Source organism: Callithrix jacchus, chromosome 22 (assembly GCF_049354715.1).
Source record: "Callithrix jacchus isolate 240 chromosome 22, calJac240_pri, whole genome shotgun sequence".
In the NCBI taxonomy this organism is placed as follows: Eukaryota; Metazoa; Chordata; class Mammalia; order Primates; family Cebidae; genus Callithrix; species Callithrix jacchus.
In genome coordinates, this window is record NC_133523.1 from 8,074,102 (window position 1) to 8,089,821 (window position 15,720).

Genomic DNA, 15,720 nt, shown 5'->3' on the forward strand with positions numbered 1-15,720 from the left:
GCCTGTAATCCCAGCCCTTTGGGAGGCCAAGGCGGGGATCACGAGGTCAAGAGATCGAGACCATCCTGGCTAACATGGTGAAACCCCGTCTCTACTAACATACAAAAATTATCTGGGTGTGGTGGCACATGCTTATAACCCCAGCTACGTGGGAGGCTGAGGCAGGAGAATCACTTGAACCTGGGAGGCGGAGGTTGCAGTGAGCCAAGATTGCATCACTGCCCTCCAGCCTGGTGACAGAGCAAGACTCTGTCTCAAAAAAAAAGGAAAAGAAAAGACCGAACTCGTTGGCTCATGCCTGTAATCCCAGCACGTTGGGAGGCCGAGGCAGGTGGATCACCCAAGGTCAGGAGTCCGAGCCCAGCTTGGTCAACGTGGTGAAACCCTGTTGATACTAAAAATATCAAAAATTAGCCAGGTATAGAGGCAGGCACCTGTAATTCCTCTTACTCAGGAAGCTGAGACAAGAGAATTGCTTGAACTCAGGAGGCAGAGGTTGCAGAGAGCTGAGATTGCACCATTGCACTCCGGCCTCGAAGACAAGAGTGAAACTGTCTCAACCCAACAAACAAACAAGAGTTCTCAAGCCATGAAAAGACATGGGGGAAACTTAAATACGGATCACTAAGTAAAAGGAGCCAATCTGAAAAGGGTGCGAACTGTCTGAACCCAACTGTAGGGCATTCTGGCCAATCTGAAAAGGGTGCGAACTGTCTGAACCCAACTGTAGGGCATTCTGGCCAATCTGAAAAGGGTGCGAACTGTCTGAACCCAACTGTAGGGCATTCTGGGAAAGGCAAAACTATGAGAACAGTAAAAGATCATTGGGGCCAGATGCAATGGCTCACACCTGTAATCCCAGCACTTTGGGAGGCTGAGGCAGGAAGACTGCCTGAAGCCAGGAGTTCAAGACCATCCTGGGCAACATAAGAAGACACCTCCCCACCGTCTCTACAAAAAATAGAAAAATTAGACAAGAGTGGTGGCGCACATCTGCGGGTCTAGCTACCCTGAAGGCTGAGGTGGGAGGGTCAGTTGAGCCCAGGAAGTCGAGGCTGCAGTGAGCCATGATCACATCACTGCACTTCAGCCTAAAAACAGTGTCTCAAGAAAACAAAAAAAATTAAAAAAAAAAAAAAGCCTGGGTGTGGTGGCTCACGCCTATAATCCCAACACTTTGGGAGGCCAAGGTGGGTGGGTCACTTGAGATCAGGAGTTAGACCAGCCTGGCCAACATGGTGAAACCCTGTCTCTACTAAAAATACAAAAATTAGCCGGGCGTGGTGGTGGGCACCTGTAATTGCAGCTGCTAGGAAGGCTGAGGCAGAAGAATCACCTGAACCCCGGATGCAGAGGTTGCAGTGAGCTGATATTTTGCTACTACACTCCAGCCTGGATGACAGAGTGAGACTCTGTCTCAAAACAAACAAACTAAAAAACCGTAAAATAAATAAATAAAAAGTTTTGAGACAGGGTCTTGCTCTGTCGCCCAGGCTGGAGTTCAGTGGGACAATCACAGCTCCATGCAGCCTTGACCTCCTGGGCTCAAGCAATCCTCCCGCCACACCGCAGCCTCCCAAATAGCTGCGACTACAGACCTGTGCCACCATGCCTGGATACCTTTTGTATTTTTTGTAGAGATGGGGTCTGTGTTGCCACAACTGCTCTTGAACTCCTGGGCTCAATGGATTCATCTGCCTCAGTCTCCCAAAGTGGTGAGATTATAGGCCTGAGCCACCACACCTAGCCCCTCAGCCCTCTCCTCTGGTCTCTGTTCAGCCATCACTCCACCTAGTGCCCCTTATTCCCGATGAAGGATGACAGGCTTGGCGGGGACAGGGTACTTAGGGATCTGCAGGCTGCGGGAGCAGAGCAGGGAGACTGGGCAGCTTGGTGGAGAATGGGTGTATTCCGGTTCTCACTTCCCGCCAGCCTCCCAGCCTCTTCCTTTCCCATCCCCCGTCCCCTCCCCAGTCCCAGGCCAGTCCTTGACTTCTCTGTGACATTTGACCCACTTTGACCCACTGCTGCCAGGCGGCCTCCTTCCTTCCCCCCTCTCACCTCTCCTCTTTTGTGGTCACACATCCCAGCCAGTCCCTTCGAGCTCCTCCAGGCCACCATGTGCTGTGACCTCTGCCTTCTGTGCCTGCGTGTGACCTTCCTCAGCTCCACCCTCCACTCCTGGCCCTGCCTCCCTGCTGTCTCTGCTGCGGCCTGCTCTGTCCTCTGTGTACTGTTTTTCTTTTCTTTTTCTTTCTTTCTTTTTTTTTTTTTTTAGTCAGAGTCTAGCTCTGTCACCCAGGCTGGAGTGCAGTGGCACGATCATAGCTCACTGCAGCCCTGACCTCCTGAGCTCAAGAGATCCTCTCACCTCAGCCTCCTGGGACCACAGGTGCATGCCACAATGCCTGGCACTAATATTTAAATTTTTTTGTATTGATGGGGTCTTGCTATGTTGCCCAGGCTGGTTTTGAACTTCTGGCCTCAAATGATCCTCCCACCTCAGCCTCCCAAAGTGGTGGGATTTCAGGCATGAGCCACCTTGTCTGACCCGGATGACACTTTCTTTAGGCCCCATGGAGGAGGCTGAGGCATGTGCTCACCAAAAAACTCCTCTCCCAGGAAGCCTGGGTTGCCCTCTCCTTTGAGCTCGACCGAATTTATCTAGTGCCTTAAACACTCTGGCTTTCCCAGGCTCACTCTGTCTCTATTCAGTACATCTTTGCAAAGGAGGAGTCTGACAGATAGGAGTGATGGCAACTTGGAGCTCCCTCATTTGGGGAACTCATGGTCAGGTAAGATGTCTCTCCTCCTGGAAGCTTCCCATTTTCAGTCCAGGAGCTCCTGGAGGCAGAGACTGGGGCTGAGTTGTTTCTCTATAAAATGAACAAGGGACAAAGGCAAAGAAAGAAACCAGATTCAGAGCAAAACCCTCCAGAGCAAATGAAGCTGGTAATTGAAGTTTTTTTTTTTTTTTGAGATGGGGTCTCACTGTGTTGTCCAGGCCAGATGGGTTGCAGTAGTGCAACCATGGCTAACTGCCACCTCCACTTCCTGGGCTCAAGCGATCTTCCCACCTCAGCCTCCTGAGTAGCTGGGACTATAATTGTTTGTATTTTTGGTAGAGACAGGGTTTTGTCTCTGGTCTTGAACTCCTGAGCTCAAGCGACCTTCCCGCCTTGACCTCCCAAACTGCTGTGATTACAGGCATGAGCCACTGTGTCCAGCCTGGGATTGAAGTCTTTGAAGTGGACCGTGTTTGCCAGTGGGTTCCAGGGCTACAGGCAGGGCGGAAGCAGAAGGGTCCATATGAGCAACTGTAAGGCAGAAGTGAAGCTGGTCTCTCCTGGGGGTACTGGGGAGCCACAGAATATTCTTGATTGGGTGCGGGGTGGCAGTACATGGTCAGATTCTGGACATGCTCACAGCTAGAGGTGGGGTTGTCAAGAAATGCCCATGGGCATTAAATAAGCCTTTGGCATGAGGGTAGATCTGGGTTCTAATCCTGACTGGGCAAACAGATACAGCTTTAAGTCTCCATTGTCTCATCTGTAAAAAGGGAGAAGCAGGCCAGGTGTGGTGGCTCACACCTGTAATCCCAGCACTTTGGGAGGCCAAGGTGGGTGGACCACGAGGTCAGGAGATCAAGAGTATCCTGGCTAGCATGGTGAAACCCCGTCTTTACTAAAAATACAAAAAATTAGCCAGGCATGGTGGCGGGCGCCTATAGTCTCAGCTACTTGGGAGGTTGAGGCAGGAGAATCTCATGATCCTGGGAGGCAGAGGTTGCAGTGAGCTGAGATCGTGCCACCATGCTCCAGCCTGGCAAAAGAGCTAGACTCCATCTCAAAAAAAAAAAAAAAAAGGGAGTAGCAGCTCCACTTCCTTGGGTTGAGGAGAGGATGAACTGCTTTGGGGAACAAGGTGGGATGGAGGGCTGGTGCCCCTCCCCAAGCCTGAGTGGTCATGAGGATAGACCCAGGCTGAGCGGCATTTAGCAGAATTAACCCTCACGGAGCACCTATGCTGTGCCTGATTTGGGGAATGTAGATCATTGATGTTACCAGCCATCGTCACACCATCTCAGTGTGGAGTAAGCTCAGAGGGAGACTGAGGCTTGAGAAGGACAGTGGCTTCCCTGAGGACACTTGACTAAAGACACAGGTATGTTTCCAAGGGTGTGGGATGTGAACCTGGGTCTATTCAACGGCAAAGAACAGGTTCTTGGCCGGGCGAGGTGGTTCCCTCCTGTAATCCTAGCACTTTGGGAAGCTGACGTGGGTGGATCACTTAAAGTCAGGAATTCAAGACCAGCTTGACCAACATGGTGAAACCCTGTCTCTACTAAAAACACAAAATGTTAGCCAGGTGTGTTGGTGTATACCTGTAATCCCAGCTACTTGGGAGAGGCTGAGGCATGAGAATTGCTTGATCCCAGGAGGCAGAGGTTGCAGTGAGCCAAGATTGCACCGCTGCGCTCCAACCTGGGCAAAGAGAGTGAGACTTGGTCTCGGGGAAAAAAAAAAAAAAAAAAAAAAAAAGACAGGTTCCTGCATCTATGTAAACACATAGGAGGCTGGGCTGGTGCTGAGAAGGATTTTTTGTTTTGGTTTTTGAGACAGGGACTCACTCTGTCCCCCAGGCTGGAGTGCAGTGGCACGGTCATGGCTCACTGCAGCCTTGACCTCCTGGGCTCAAGTGAGCCTCCTGTCTCAGCCTCCCACGTAGCTGAGATTATAGGTACATGCCACCATGCCTGGCTAATTTTTAAGTATTTCATAGACACAGGGTCTTGCTGTGTTGCCCAGGCTTGTCTCTAACTCCTGGGCTCAGGCAATCTTCCTGCCTCGGCCTCCCGGAGCGCTGGTATTACAGGCATGAGCCACGACGCCTGTCCAAAGTCAACATTTTGGAAGCTCACTTCGCTGAAGGTCATGCTGGTGGTGGCGTTAAAAGTGATCTGTGGGTGGGACTCTCATACTTGTGTACAGGTGAGAAGGCATTCCTGGGCCTTCTTCGACCGCTGACCTTAGAACTTTCTTTCTTTCTTTTTAAGATCAAGTCTCATTCTGTTGCCCAGGCTGGAGTGCAGTGGTGTGATCTCGGCTCACTGCAACCTCTGCCTCCCGGGTTCAAGCGATTCTCCTGCCTCAGCCTCTCAAGTAGCTGGGATTACAGGTGCTCATCACCATGCCCGGCTAATTTTTTGTATTTTTAGTAGAGACGGTGTTTCACCATGTCGGCCAGGCTGGTCTTGAACTCCTGACCTCAAGTGATCCACCTGCCTTGACCTCTCAAAGTGCTGGGATTACAGGCATGAGCCACCACACCTTGGCCTGATCTTAACCCTCTCATATTTGGATACACATTTTATTGTAACTTCTGCATTATAGGCAATCACATTGATTCTTTTCGAAACTATGGGAGTCGGGTGTGTTCCGTTGTCTGGGGTTAATGTTGGGATTTAAAGGAGGCCTAATTAGGTGTTTTTGTAAGAAGCGGGTGCTGGCTGGGCATGGTGGCTCATGCCTGTAATACTAGCACTTTGGGAGGCTGAGCGGGGGGGAATCACTTGAGGTCAGGAGTTTGAGACCAGCCTGGCCAACATGGTGAAACCTCATCTCTACTAAAAATACAAAAAGTAGCTGGACGTGGTGGCTGGTGCCTGTAATCCCAGCTACTCAGGAGCTGAGGCAGGAGAATCACTTGAATCCAGGAGGCGGAGGTTGCAGTGAGCTGAGATTGGGCCATTCCGCTCAGCCTAGGTGACAGGAGTGAAACCCTGTCTTGAAAACAAGAGAAAAAGAAGGGGGTGCTGACTGGGGTGCCCTGAGCCCCTGGGGTGCTTTGGAAAGAACCAGGGAGGGGACAGAGTCCTGGGGAGCAGTGGCATGGAGGGATTGAAGGTTACACCCATCACAGACGGACTAAGTAGGAACCACCAGGGAAGTCAGAGGCAAAACCGGGACCAGGTGGTGCAGGTCCAGATGGGACAAGGGTGGGTTAGGAGCCATCGACTGAACCCTGAAGAGTGTCTGAGCTCATTGGAGACTGAGAGGGGCCCCAGGGTCAGAAGCAGGATTGGGAGGTGAGGAGGTATAGATAGGCGTGAGGATCTGGCTGAGAAGGGGAAGAGGGAGAAGCTGTGGGGAGAAGTGGGGTCAGCGAGTCTGCGTTTCCTGTTTTTTTTTCTTTTTTTCTTTGAGACAGAGTCTTGCTCTGTCACCCAGGCCAGAGTGCAGTGGTGTGATCTCGGCTCACTGCGGCCTCTGCCTCCTGAGGTCAAGCGATTCTCCTGGGATTACAGGTGTGAGCCAAGGTGCCTAGCCTTTATTTACTTTTTTAATGTATATTTTTACACATAGAGATAGAGTCTTGCTACGTTGCCCAGGCTAGTCTTGAACTCCTGAACTAAAGCAATCTTCTTGCCTCGGCCTCTGAAAATGCTAGGATTACAGGCATAAGCCACCACACTGAGCCTGATCTAAGCTTTTTATGTGAATTACTCCATTTTATCCTCTTAACACATGTTGGCTTAGGTCAGTTCTATCACTGGGTCTTTTTTTTTTTTTTGAGACACAGTCTTGCTCTGTTGCCCAGGCTGGAGTACAGTGGCGTGATCTTGGCTCACTGCAACCTCTGCCTCCTGAGTTCAAGCAATTCTCCTGCCTCAGGCTCCTGAGTAGCTGGGGTTACAGGCATGCACCACCCACCACGCCTGGCTAATTTTTTTATTTTTAGTAAAGATGGGGTTTCACCATGTTGGCCAGGCTGGTCTGTAACTCCTGACCTCGTGATCCACCCACCTTGGCCTCCCAAAGTGCTAGGATAACACGCGTGAGCCACTGAGCCCAGCTGGGTCCATTTTATAGAATAGAAAACCACAACACAGAGAGATTCAGCATCCTCTTCGGGGACACAGAGCAGGAACATAGCAGTTGCAGAGAGGACCTTGGGGAGGACACACGAAGCTGTCCGTCCCAGCCTGGTCTATATCAGAGGTTGCTGGGGTTGGTGCTTAGGTCAGATAAGGATGGAATGGGGAGAGGATGGGTCATGTCCACCGTTTCCCTTTTGGGGGCCAGTCCAGCCTTCAGGCCACCAGGCCATTCAGGCTGAGCTAAGACCCAAGGCCACTTCCCCTCACTGGAGTCAGTTGTGTCTGGCTAGGCCTGCCAGCAATCCTGGCTCTGACCGCTTGCTTCCTCTTCTTGCCCTTCCCCTCTTCCCTCATCCAGCAGAGTGGCCCTCTTCTCTTACCATTCCCTCCCTCTCTACCTGTCCCAGGCACTAGAGGCCCCCAGACACTCCATGCTCCAGCCAACTGTAAATATCACAAGCTGTTTGTATTGAAGGGAGAGAGGGTTTTGCTCAAGTGAATATGGTATGGGAGGACAGTTGAAAATTTTGGCATGTGACAGATTGGGGTCAAGGCCCGGCTTGACAGTTGACTGACTATGTGACCCTAGGGAGGTCACTTCACTTCTCCAAGCCTCATTTTCCCCATCTTGCAAATGGATTCAGCTGGGCACGGTAGCTTATGCCTGTAATCCCAGCACTATGGGAGGCTGGGGCAGGCAGATCACTTGAGGTCAGGAGTTCAAGACCAGCCTGGCCAACATGGCAAAACCCTGTGTCTACTAAAAATACAAAAATTAGCCGGGCATAGTGGTGGGTGTCTGTAGTCTTAGCTACCTGGGAGGCTGAGGCAGGAGAATCCTTTAAACCTGGGAGGTGGAGGTTGCAGTGAGCCAAGGTCATGCCACTGTACTCTAGCCTGGGCGACAGAGCGAGACTCCATCTCAACAACAATGACGACAACAACCACCAATAACCAAAGGGATTTCATAATGACCCCCTGTGTGGGGTCTCTGAGAGGAGTACATGAGCAAACAAAGAGAAAAGGGACACCGAGGTGCTGGCATCTGTGACCCCGAGAGCATTTAAGACATCAGTGTTAGAAAGTCTGATCAATACATACTTGTTGAATGAATGAATGAATGAATGAATGAAGTACCATTGGGATGAGACTGCCCCCCTACCCTATCTCCCAGGTATCTGTCTCATTCTGTGGCCCCCAAGTCTCCATGGGTTAAGTCAAAACTGTTTGTTTGTAAGTGTCTTCCTTGGGGGTGGGGATGCAACGAAGATGTTGTGGTCATAGTTGACCACAAGCTGAATATGACTCAACCTGACGGGGCTCTTGTGAAAGGCAGTTAGGGGCTTGACGTGGTTGGGGTAGGAAGGACGGGTGGCTTCTTCCTTCAGCTCTTCAGAGAGGTCTCCGTACACCAAGGCAGAAGGCAGAACTGGGGCAGGCGGGGACAACTTTCCTAGTTTCACAGGAGGGAGGGACGGTTTGTGGTCAAGGCGATGTCGCCTCTGGGGTTGGAGGATGCTTGCCATGTAGTGAACTCACTTCCTGGGCCCCTACTGTGCATGGAGGTAGGTGGAGACCAGGCTTGGGTGGATCAGGCCTAGAACCTGCCTTTGTGGGGGCTCTGTTCCCCAAGTGGTGTCTGAGTTGCTCACGGAGACCATGGCTGGAGGGTACTATGGAGAGGTGGGAGGGCTTCCTGTAGGAGGCAGGTCTTGCAACATGAACTTCCCAGGCAGCATCCGTGGTGGCTGCAGGAGGCATCAGCCAGAAAGGCCTTGGGTGTGTGGTGGACACCAGGATTCTAGTCTGTTTGGAATGCAGAGTCATGGTGTTGGAGGGATGGAGAACCCAGGGCATGTGGGGTCTGCACATAGCCCTGGTAGTCTCTCATCTTTTAGGAGGAAGGGAGGTTGTGGTCCAGGTGCCTGTTTTTTTGTGGACAGGGTCTTGTTCTATTGCTCAGGCTGGTATGCAGGGGTCTGATATCACTGCAGCCTCGATCTCCCAGGCTCAAGCAATCCTGCCTCAGTCTCCCGAGTAGCTGGGAGCACAAGTGTGCATCATCACACCTGGCTAATTAATTTTTTTTTTGAGAGGGAGTCTCGCTCTGTTGCCCAGGCTAGAGTGCAGCAGCGTGATCTCGGCTCATTGTAACCTCTGCCTCCTGGGTTCAAGTGATTCTCCTGCCTCAGCCTCCCAAGTAGCTGGGATTACAGGTGCGTGCCTGGCTAATTCTTGTATTTTTAGTAGAGACTGGGTTTCACCATGTTGGCCAGGCTGGTCTCAAACTCCTGATCTGAGGTGATCCACCTGCCTCGGCTTCCCGAAGTGCTGGGATTATAGGTGTGAGCCATTGCATCCAGCCTTATTTGTTTGTTTTTGAAATGGAGTCTTGCTCTTGTTGCCCAGGCTGGAGTGCAGTGACTTAATGTTGGCTAACTGCAACCTCCACTTCCCGGGTTCAAGCGATTCTCCTGCCTCAGCCTCCCAAAAAGCTGAGATTACAGGTGCCCGCCACCACATCCAGCTAATTTTTGTATTTTTAGTAAAGACGGAGTTTCATCATGTTGGTCAGGCTGGTCTCGAACTCCTGACCTCTGGTGATCCACCCATCTTGGCCTCCCAAAGGGCTGGGATGATGGGCGTGAGCCACTGCGCCTGACCACACTTTTTTTTTTTTTGGTATAGACAAAGTCTCACTATGTTGCTCAGGCTGGTCTCGAATTCCTGGGCTCCTGATCCTCCTGCCTTGGCCTCCACAGCACTGGAATTATAGGTGTAAGCTACCACGCCTGGCCATGGTGGCTATTAATAGTATGGCCTTGGGGGGTCACCAAGTCAAGGTCCTCGTCCACGTTAGGTTGTTCAGGCAGCTCGCCTAAGCTCTCTGCCTCAGTTTCCTCATTTACAAAATGGGAGCATTGAGGGCTGCAGACCTCACGGGCCTGTTCTGTAGATTCAATGAAGCAAAGGCTGTCCAGTGTCAACGCTGGCCTTCCTCACCATCCCCATCAACAGTGGCCTTGAGTCGGCCAGGAGGAAGGGCTGGAGGAGGGAGCTTTTGCAATTCACCCCATGTGCTCCAGGCTGTCTGCTTCTGGGCGTGATGAACAAGAGCTCTAGATGGAAGACAGCCACCAAACAGCCACTTCCTTCCTCACCGGTCCTGTGAGCTGTGGTTGCCGGGAGGTGAGTGAAGCTGCTGTAGCTGCTGCTAGAGCCACCTCTCAGCTCCTAGACCCTGCCCTGGTGCCTGGGGGTGGCCCTGGAGTCTTGCCCCCAGTTCATTGGGGCTCTAGGCCACATTCTGGGTCCCTGCACTGTGCCAACAATATTCTCACCTCCAGGCTGGGCCTGTAATCCCAGCACTTTGGGAGGCTGAGGCAGGCGGATCACGAGGCCAGGAGTTTGACACCAGCCTGGCTAAGATGGTGAAACCCCATCACTACTAAAAATACAAAAATTAGTGGGTTGTGGTGGTGGGTGCTTATAATCCCAGCTACTCTGGAGGCTGAGGCAGGAGAATCGCTTGAACCTGGGAGGCGGAGGTTGCAGTGAGCTGAGATCCTGCCACTGCACTCCGGCTTGGGTAACAGAGCAAGACTCCATCTCACAAAAAAAAATTCTCACCTCCAAAGGCTCCCGGGCTTGCCCCATCCCTGGGAGAATGGTGCAGAGGTGGCCGCTGGACTCTGCTTCTTTTTTGCTTACCCAGAAGCCACCATCCAATATGTCGGGACCTTCGTCTTTCTGGAGCTGGGCTCTGTCTCATCACTAGAGATTGCTGAGAGTCTGTGGCTACCACCTCAAACATCTACACACAGAAGCTGGAGCTGGGGCATTTTGGTCTTGCCCCTCCTGCTTTGTGGGGAAGATCCTCTGGGATGGGATCCCCAACCCTCAAGACAGAAACCTGCCTGTCTCCAATTCATTGCTATGCTCACTCTTTGCATCCAATCAATGACAGGCATTTTTTCTCCCCCGAGACAGAGTCTCGCACTGTTGCCCAGGCTGAAATGTAGTGGTGCGATCTCGGCTCACTGAAACCTCTGCTTCCTGGGTTCAAGCGATTCTGCTGCCTCAGTCTCCTGAGTAGCTGGGACTACAGGTGTATGTCACAACACCTGGCTAATTTTTGTATTTTTAGTAGAGATGGGGTTTTACCATGTTTGCCAGGCTGGTCTCAAACTCATGACCTCAGGTGAGTCACCTGCCTTGGCTTCCCAAAGTGCTGGAATTATAGGCATGAACCACTGTGCTCGTGCCCAATTAGAGGTCTTACTGATTCTTCCTCCTAAATTCCTTTTAAGTCTCAGCCTTTCCTCATGGCCACTGATTCTGGACCAAGTAGCCACATCACTGGTCTCCCTGCTTTGTGACTGTATATTATTTATTTGCTTTGAGATGGAGTCTGGCTCCGTTGCTCAGGCTGGAGTGCAGTGGTGCCGTCACAGCTCACTGCGGCTTGGAATTTTTGGGCTCAAGTGATCCTCCTACCTCAGCTTCCCAAGTAGCTGGGACCATAGGTCCATGCTACCACGTCTGGCTAAGTTTTAAACGCTTTGTAGAGATAGGGTCTCACTATGTCTTTTAGGCTGGTTTTGAATTCCTGGTCTCAAGTGATCCTCTTAGCTCTATCTTCCAAACTGCTGGGATTGCACGCATGAGCCATTGTTCCTGACTCTGTGACTGTACCTTAGAAACAACTGCTATTACCCTATATCACTACCATCACCACCAAAGGCAACCAGTGACTGTCTCCTCTCTCTCTCCTACCGTCCTCAAAGTCCAACAGAAACTACTAATTACCTAATGGTACCATGACTAGCCAATGTCAGACAGAGACCATGACCAGTTCCACCATCAGCCTTCTTACAATCATCCACAGTCAACACCACCACCACCGACCCATAATACCCAACCACTATCAATAATATAGTTATCAGCCAGGCACAGTGGCTCATACCTGTAATCCTAGCACTTTGGAAGGCCAAGGCAGGTGGATCACTTGAGCTTTGGAGTTGAGGCCAGCCAGGCCAATGTTTCTATTAAAATCACAAAAATTAGCTGGGCGTGGTGGCAGGTGCTTTTAATCCCAGCTACTCAGGAGGCTGAGGCACGAGAATTGTTTGAATCCAGTGAGCCGAGATCGCACCATTGCACTCCAGCCTGGATGACAGAGCAAAATTCCACCTCAAAAACAAAACAAAACAAAACAAAACAAACAATACTGCCATCAACAACCACACATAACCAACTCCATTAGCAACCCCAGAAAGCAGCAATCATCAATCCTTTTTTTTATTTTTATTTTTTAAAAAAGGTGGGGTTTTACCATGTTGGTCAGGCTGGTCTTGAATTCCCGACCTCAGGTGATCCGGCCGCCTTGGCCTCCAAAGTGCTTGGGTTACAGGCATGAGCCACTGTGCCCGGCCAGCAATCATCAATCCTTACCTGTTCAAACTCAACGTTGAACAAGCACCGCCATTACTGATCATCCTCTTACCAGAAACCAACAATAAATAAATGCTACTACCAATATCCCAGTCTCCAAGTAACAGCAACCGCTGACGGCCGTCATTCCACCAGTCACTAAGGATCTCTAACATTTCCAGCTGAAAACAATCCACCACCAATGAGCATTAAACACCAACCACCACCACCGGCCCACCCACAAGAGCCAGGCGATAAGAAACAGCCACAATCACCAGCACGACTGATGACACCAACAACCCAACAATGACCTCTCACAGCAATTGGGGCTCACTCCTTCTCAGTTACTGCGATCGTCACCTCCATCGATTCCCATTGCTAAATCCAGAAATGAATGGTCATTCCAGCCAATGGCAGCTACTATGGATCAACCGTCTGTTATCTGCTCTGTAAAGCAATGGTCCCCAACATTTTTGCCACTAGAGACTGGTTTAATGGAAGACAATTTTTCCATGAATAGTGGAAGGGAGCATTCGATTTTCTTTCTTTCTTTCTTTCTTTTTGAGATGGAGTCTCACACTGTTGCTGGAGTGCAATGGCGCGATCTCGGCTCACTGCAACCTCCACCTCCCAGGTTCAAGTGATTCTCCTTCCTCAGCCTCCCAAGTAGCTAGGACTATAGGTGCCTGCCACCACACCTGGCTAATTTTTTGTACGTTTAGTAGAGATGGGTTTTTGCCGTGTTGACCAGGCTGGTCTTGAACTCCTGACCTCAGGTGACCCACCTGCCTTGGCCTCCCAAAGTGCTGGGATTACAGGCATGAGCCACAGTGCCTGGCCTAGATTTTCTTTTCTTTCTGCTTTTTTTTTTTTTTTTTTGAGATGGAGTCTCACTCTGTGGCCCATGCTGGAGTGTAGTGGAGCATTCTCAGCTCACTGCAACCTCTGCCTCCTGGTTTCAAGCGATTCTCCTCTCTCAGCCTCCTGGGTAGCTGGGGTTATAGTCACATACCACCACGACTGACTGACTTTTGTATTTTTAGTAGAGATGGGGTTTTGCCACATTGGCCAGGCTGGTCTCCAACTTCTGATCTCAGGTGATCCACCCGCCTTGGCCTCCCAAACTGCTGGGATTACAGGTGTGAGCCACGATGCCTGGCTAGTGGCATTAGATTTTCATAAGGAGCACGCAGCCTGGATCCCTCGTGTGCGCAGTTCACAATAGGGTTTGCGATCCGAGATGCTATGAGAATCTGAGAGGAGGCGGAGCTCAGGCGTGCTCACTAGCTGCTCATCTTCTGCTCTGTGACCCGATTCCTAACAGAACATGGACCGATACCAGTCCAGGACCCCGGGGTTGGAGACCTCTGCTGTAAAGGACTTTACAAACATTATTCCACTGAATCCCCCAGCGATCTTCCTGGCATTCACCACTCCTCCACTTTTTCTCTCCTGTCTTCCTCTGCGATATGGTTGGCCCCTCCCAGACCTTGTCTGCCAAGCAGACTGTTGACTAAGCATTTCACAGGGCTTCCTTGGGGAGGGGTTGCTTTTCTTTCAAGAAGCAAATCACTTCCTGTGTTCTTTTGATCAAAGCCCTGCCCATTTGAGCACCTGAGCCCCTCCCTGGCTCGCTTCTCATCTTGGAAGAATTCCCTTACCAATCTCCGAGCTCGAGCTGATGGTTTGGGTGTGAATTCCGAGATGCCAATTTCTCATCGGCTTTCTTTCTTTCTTTCTTTCTTTTTTCTTTCTGAGATGGAGCCTGCTCTGTCACTCAGTCACTCAGGCTGGAGTGCAGCGGTGTGATCTCGGCTCACTGCACCCTCCGCCTCCTGGGTTCAAACTATTCTCTGGCCTCAGCCTCCCAAGTAGCTGGGATTACAGGAGTGTGTCACCATGCCTGACTAATTTGTTTTGTATTTTTTAGTAGAGATGGGGTTTCACCATGTTGACCAGACTGGTCTCTAACTCCTGACCTCAAGTGATCCACCCGCCTCAGCCTCCCAAAGTGTTGGGATTACAGGTGTGAGCCCCTGTGCCCAGCCCTCACTGGCTTTCTGAAAGGTGGAGATGTTGTCTCTCAGACGAACCCAACCTCTGCCTCTGGCCCTACATCCCTGACTCCACCCTGGTAAGCTGTACCTGCCAAGAATCCTGCAGTGGTTGCTGTCCCAGCCACACGCTCTCATCCTCACTGATAGAATGACAAGAAATGAAAGCTGAAGTGGTCTGCACAGCAGAGAGCTGTGGGGTGGGGTTTGTAGCCAGCCCTGGCCACCTCTTGCTTTGTGTCTTATGGTGCTATGACACTGCTAGATATAGGCTGATGGTCACAACCATCTTCTCACCCTTACCACCATCAACAGACCTCAAACTGGACAGGCAGCAGCATCTCTGGCTGCCATCCTTGTCTTGGGATAAGGGATGGCCACCAATGGTAGTATGGACGCATTCAGCCTCTCCTACCTTTGCTGCAGCGTGACCACCGGTCACCTGCACAGCAAGGACGTCACTCCAGCCCACCACCAAAGACACAGCTTCCCGTCTCAGTCGAAGACTCTGTGGCAGAACCCACAGCCCCTGAGGATGTTCCCACTGAAAGACCCCTGAAGAACAACTTCTGCATCTAGACGGACTTCCAAATATGACATCTGTGAGAACCGAGGCCACCAGTGGGGAAGTGACTGGCCCGAGGCTAGGCAGGGAGACCAGGTACCGAGCTGGGCTAGGAAACGAGTCCCTTAATTTGCAAGCAAAGAAGGGCAAGTCCTTGTCCCTGCAGACTCTGTAATTCTCCCTGGGCCACCGTCTGTCTTCCAGATCCTGCTCTGTTCCTTGGATCTCTGCCTAGCACCCTGGCATCCCCACCACCTTCAGATGGGAGTTTGCTTCCTGGTAGGGGATGCTGGGGGCACCTGAGCCACACTGAGAAACCTTCTCCCACAAAAGTCCACCATGCCCCTCCCCTCACCCCAATTTCTGATGGTCATTCTCAGGACACCTGTACCTGGCTGGTGCCCCTCATCTTGGGCACTTTCAGAGCCCACCCTTGAAGGACTTACCATGGTGAGGGTGGGTGTCTGGGCTCCTGGAGGCACTGGAATGGGTTGTGATGGAGGTGCAGGTTCAAGGGGCTCTTGGGGGCGGCTTGGGCATGGCCCTGCTTCTGCCCCTTCACCGGACTCCTGGCTTCAGTTCCTCTTACAACAACCCCTTCTCACTTCCTTTGGCGGGAGGGGCCGAGGCCACCGGGGAGGGAAGCTGGGTGTGGAGGGGGCGGGGAGCTGATTCTGTGGGGCTCTGAGCCTGAAGGGTGGGGTCAGAGCTAGATGGCAGCCACTGCTGGACCTCAGAGGCCCCTTCCCCAACTCCTCAGGGACAGGGCTGAAGCAGGAACATTCAGG

The 15,720-nt window shown here is 51.5% G+C and overlaps 1 protein-coding gene across 3 annotated transcripts in view; it reads right to left on the reverse strand.

Moving 5' to 3' along the window:
- MYO1F (myosin IF) overlaps positions 1-15,503 on the reverse strand; it is a 53,005-nt gene extending 37,502 nt beyond the window's left edge. For 2 of the 3 annotated variants that reach the window (XR_013531041.1, XM_035284716.3), the window contains exon 1: positions 2,062-2,154. Coding sequence is in view for 2 of the 3 variants with exons in the window: in XM_035284716.3 (XP_035140607.2) it covers positions 2,062-2,121 (60 nt within the window). In the remaining variant the exon portion in view is untranslated. Of the gene's footprint in view, positions 1-2,061; positions 2,155-15,378 lie in introns of those variants that run through there. The other variant, XM_035284717.3, reaches the window with a different exon arrangement.
- Positions 15,504-15,720: the final 217 nt, after the last annotated feature.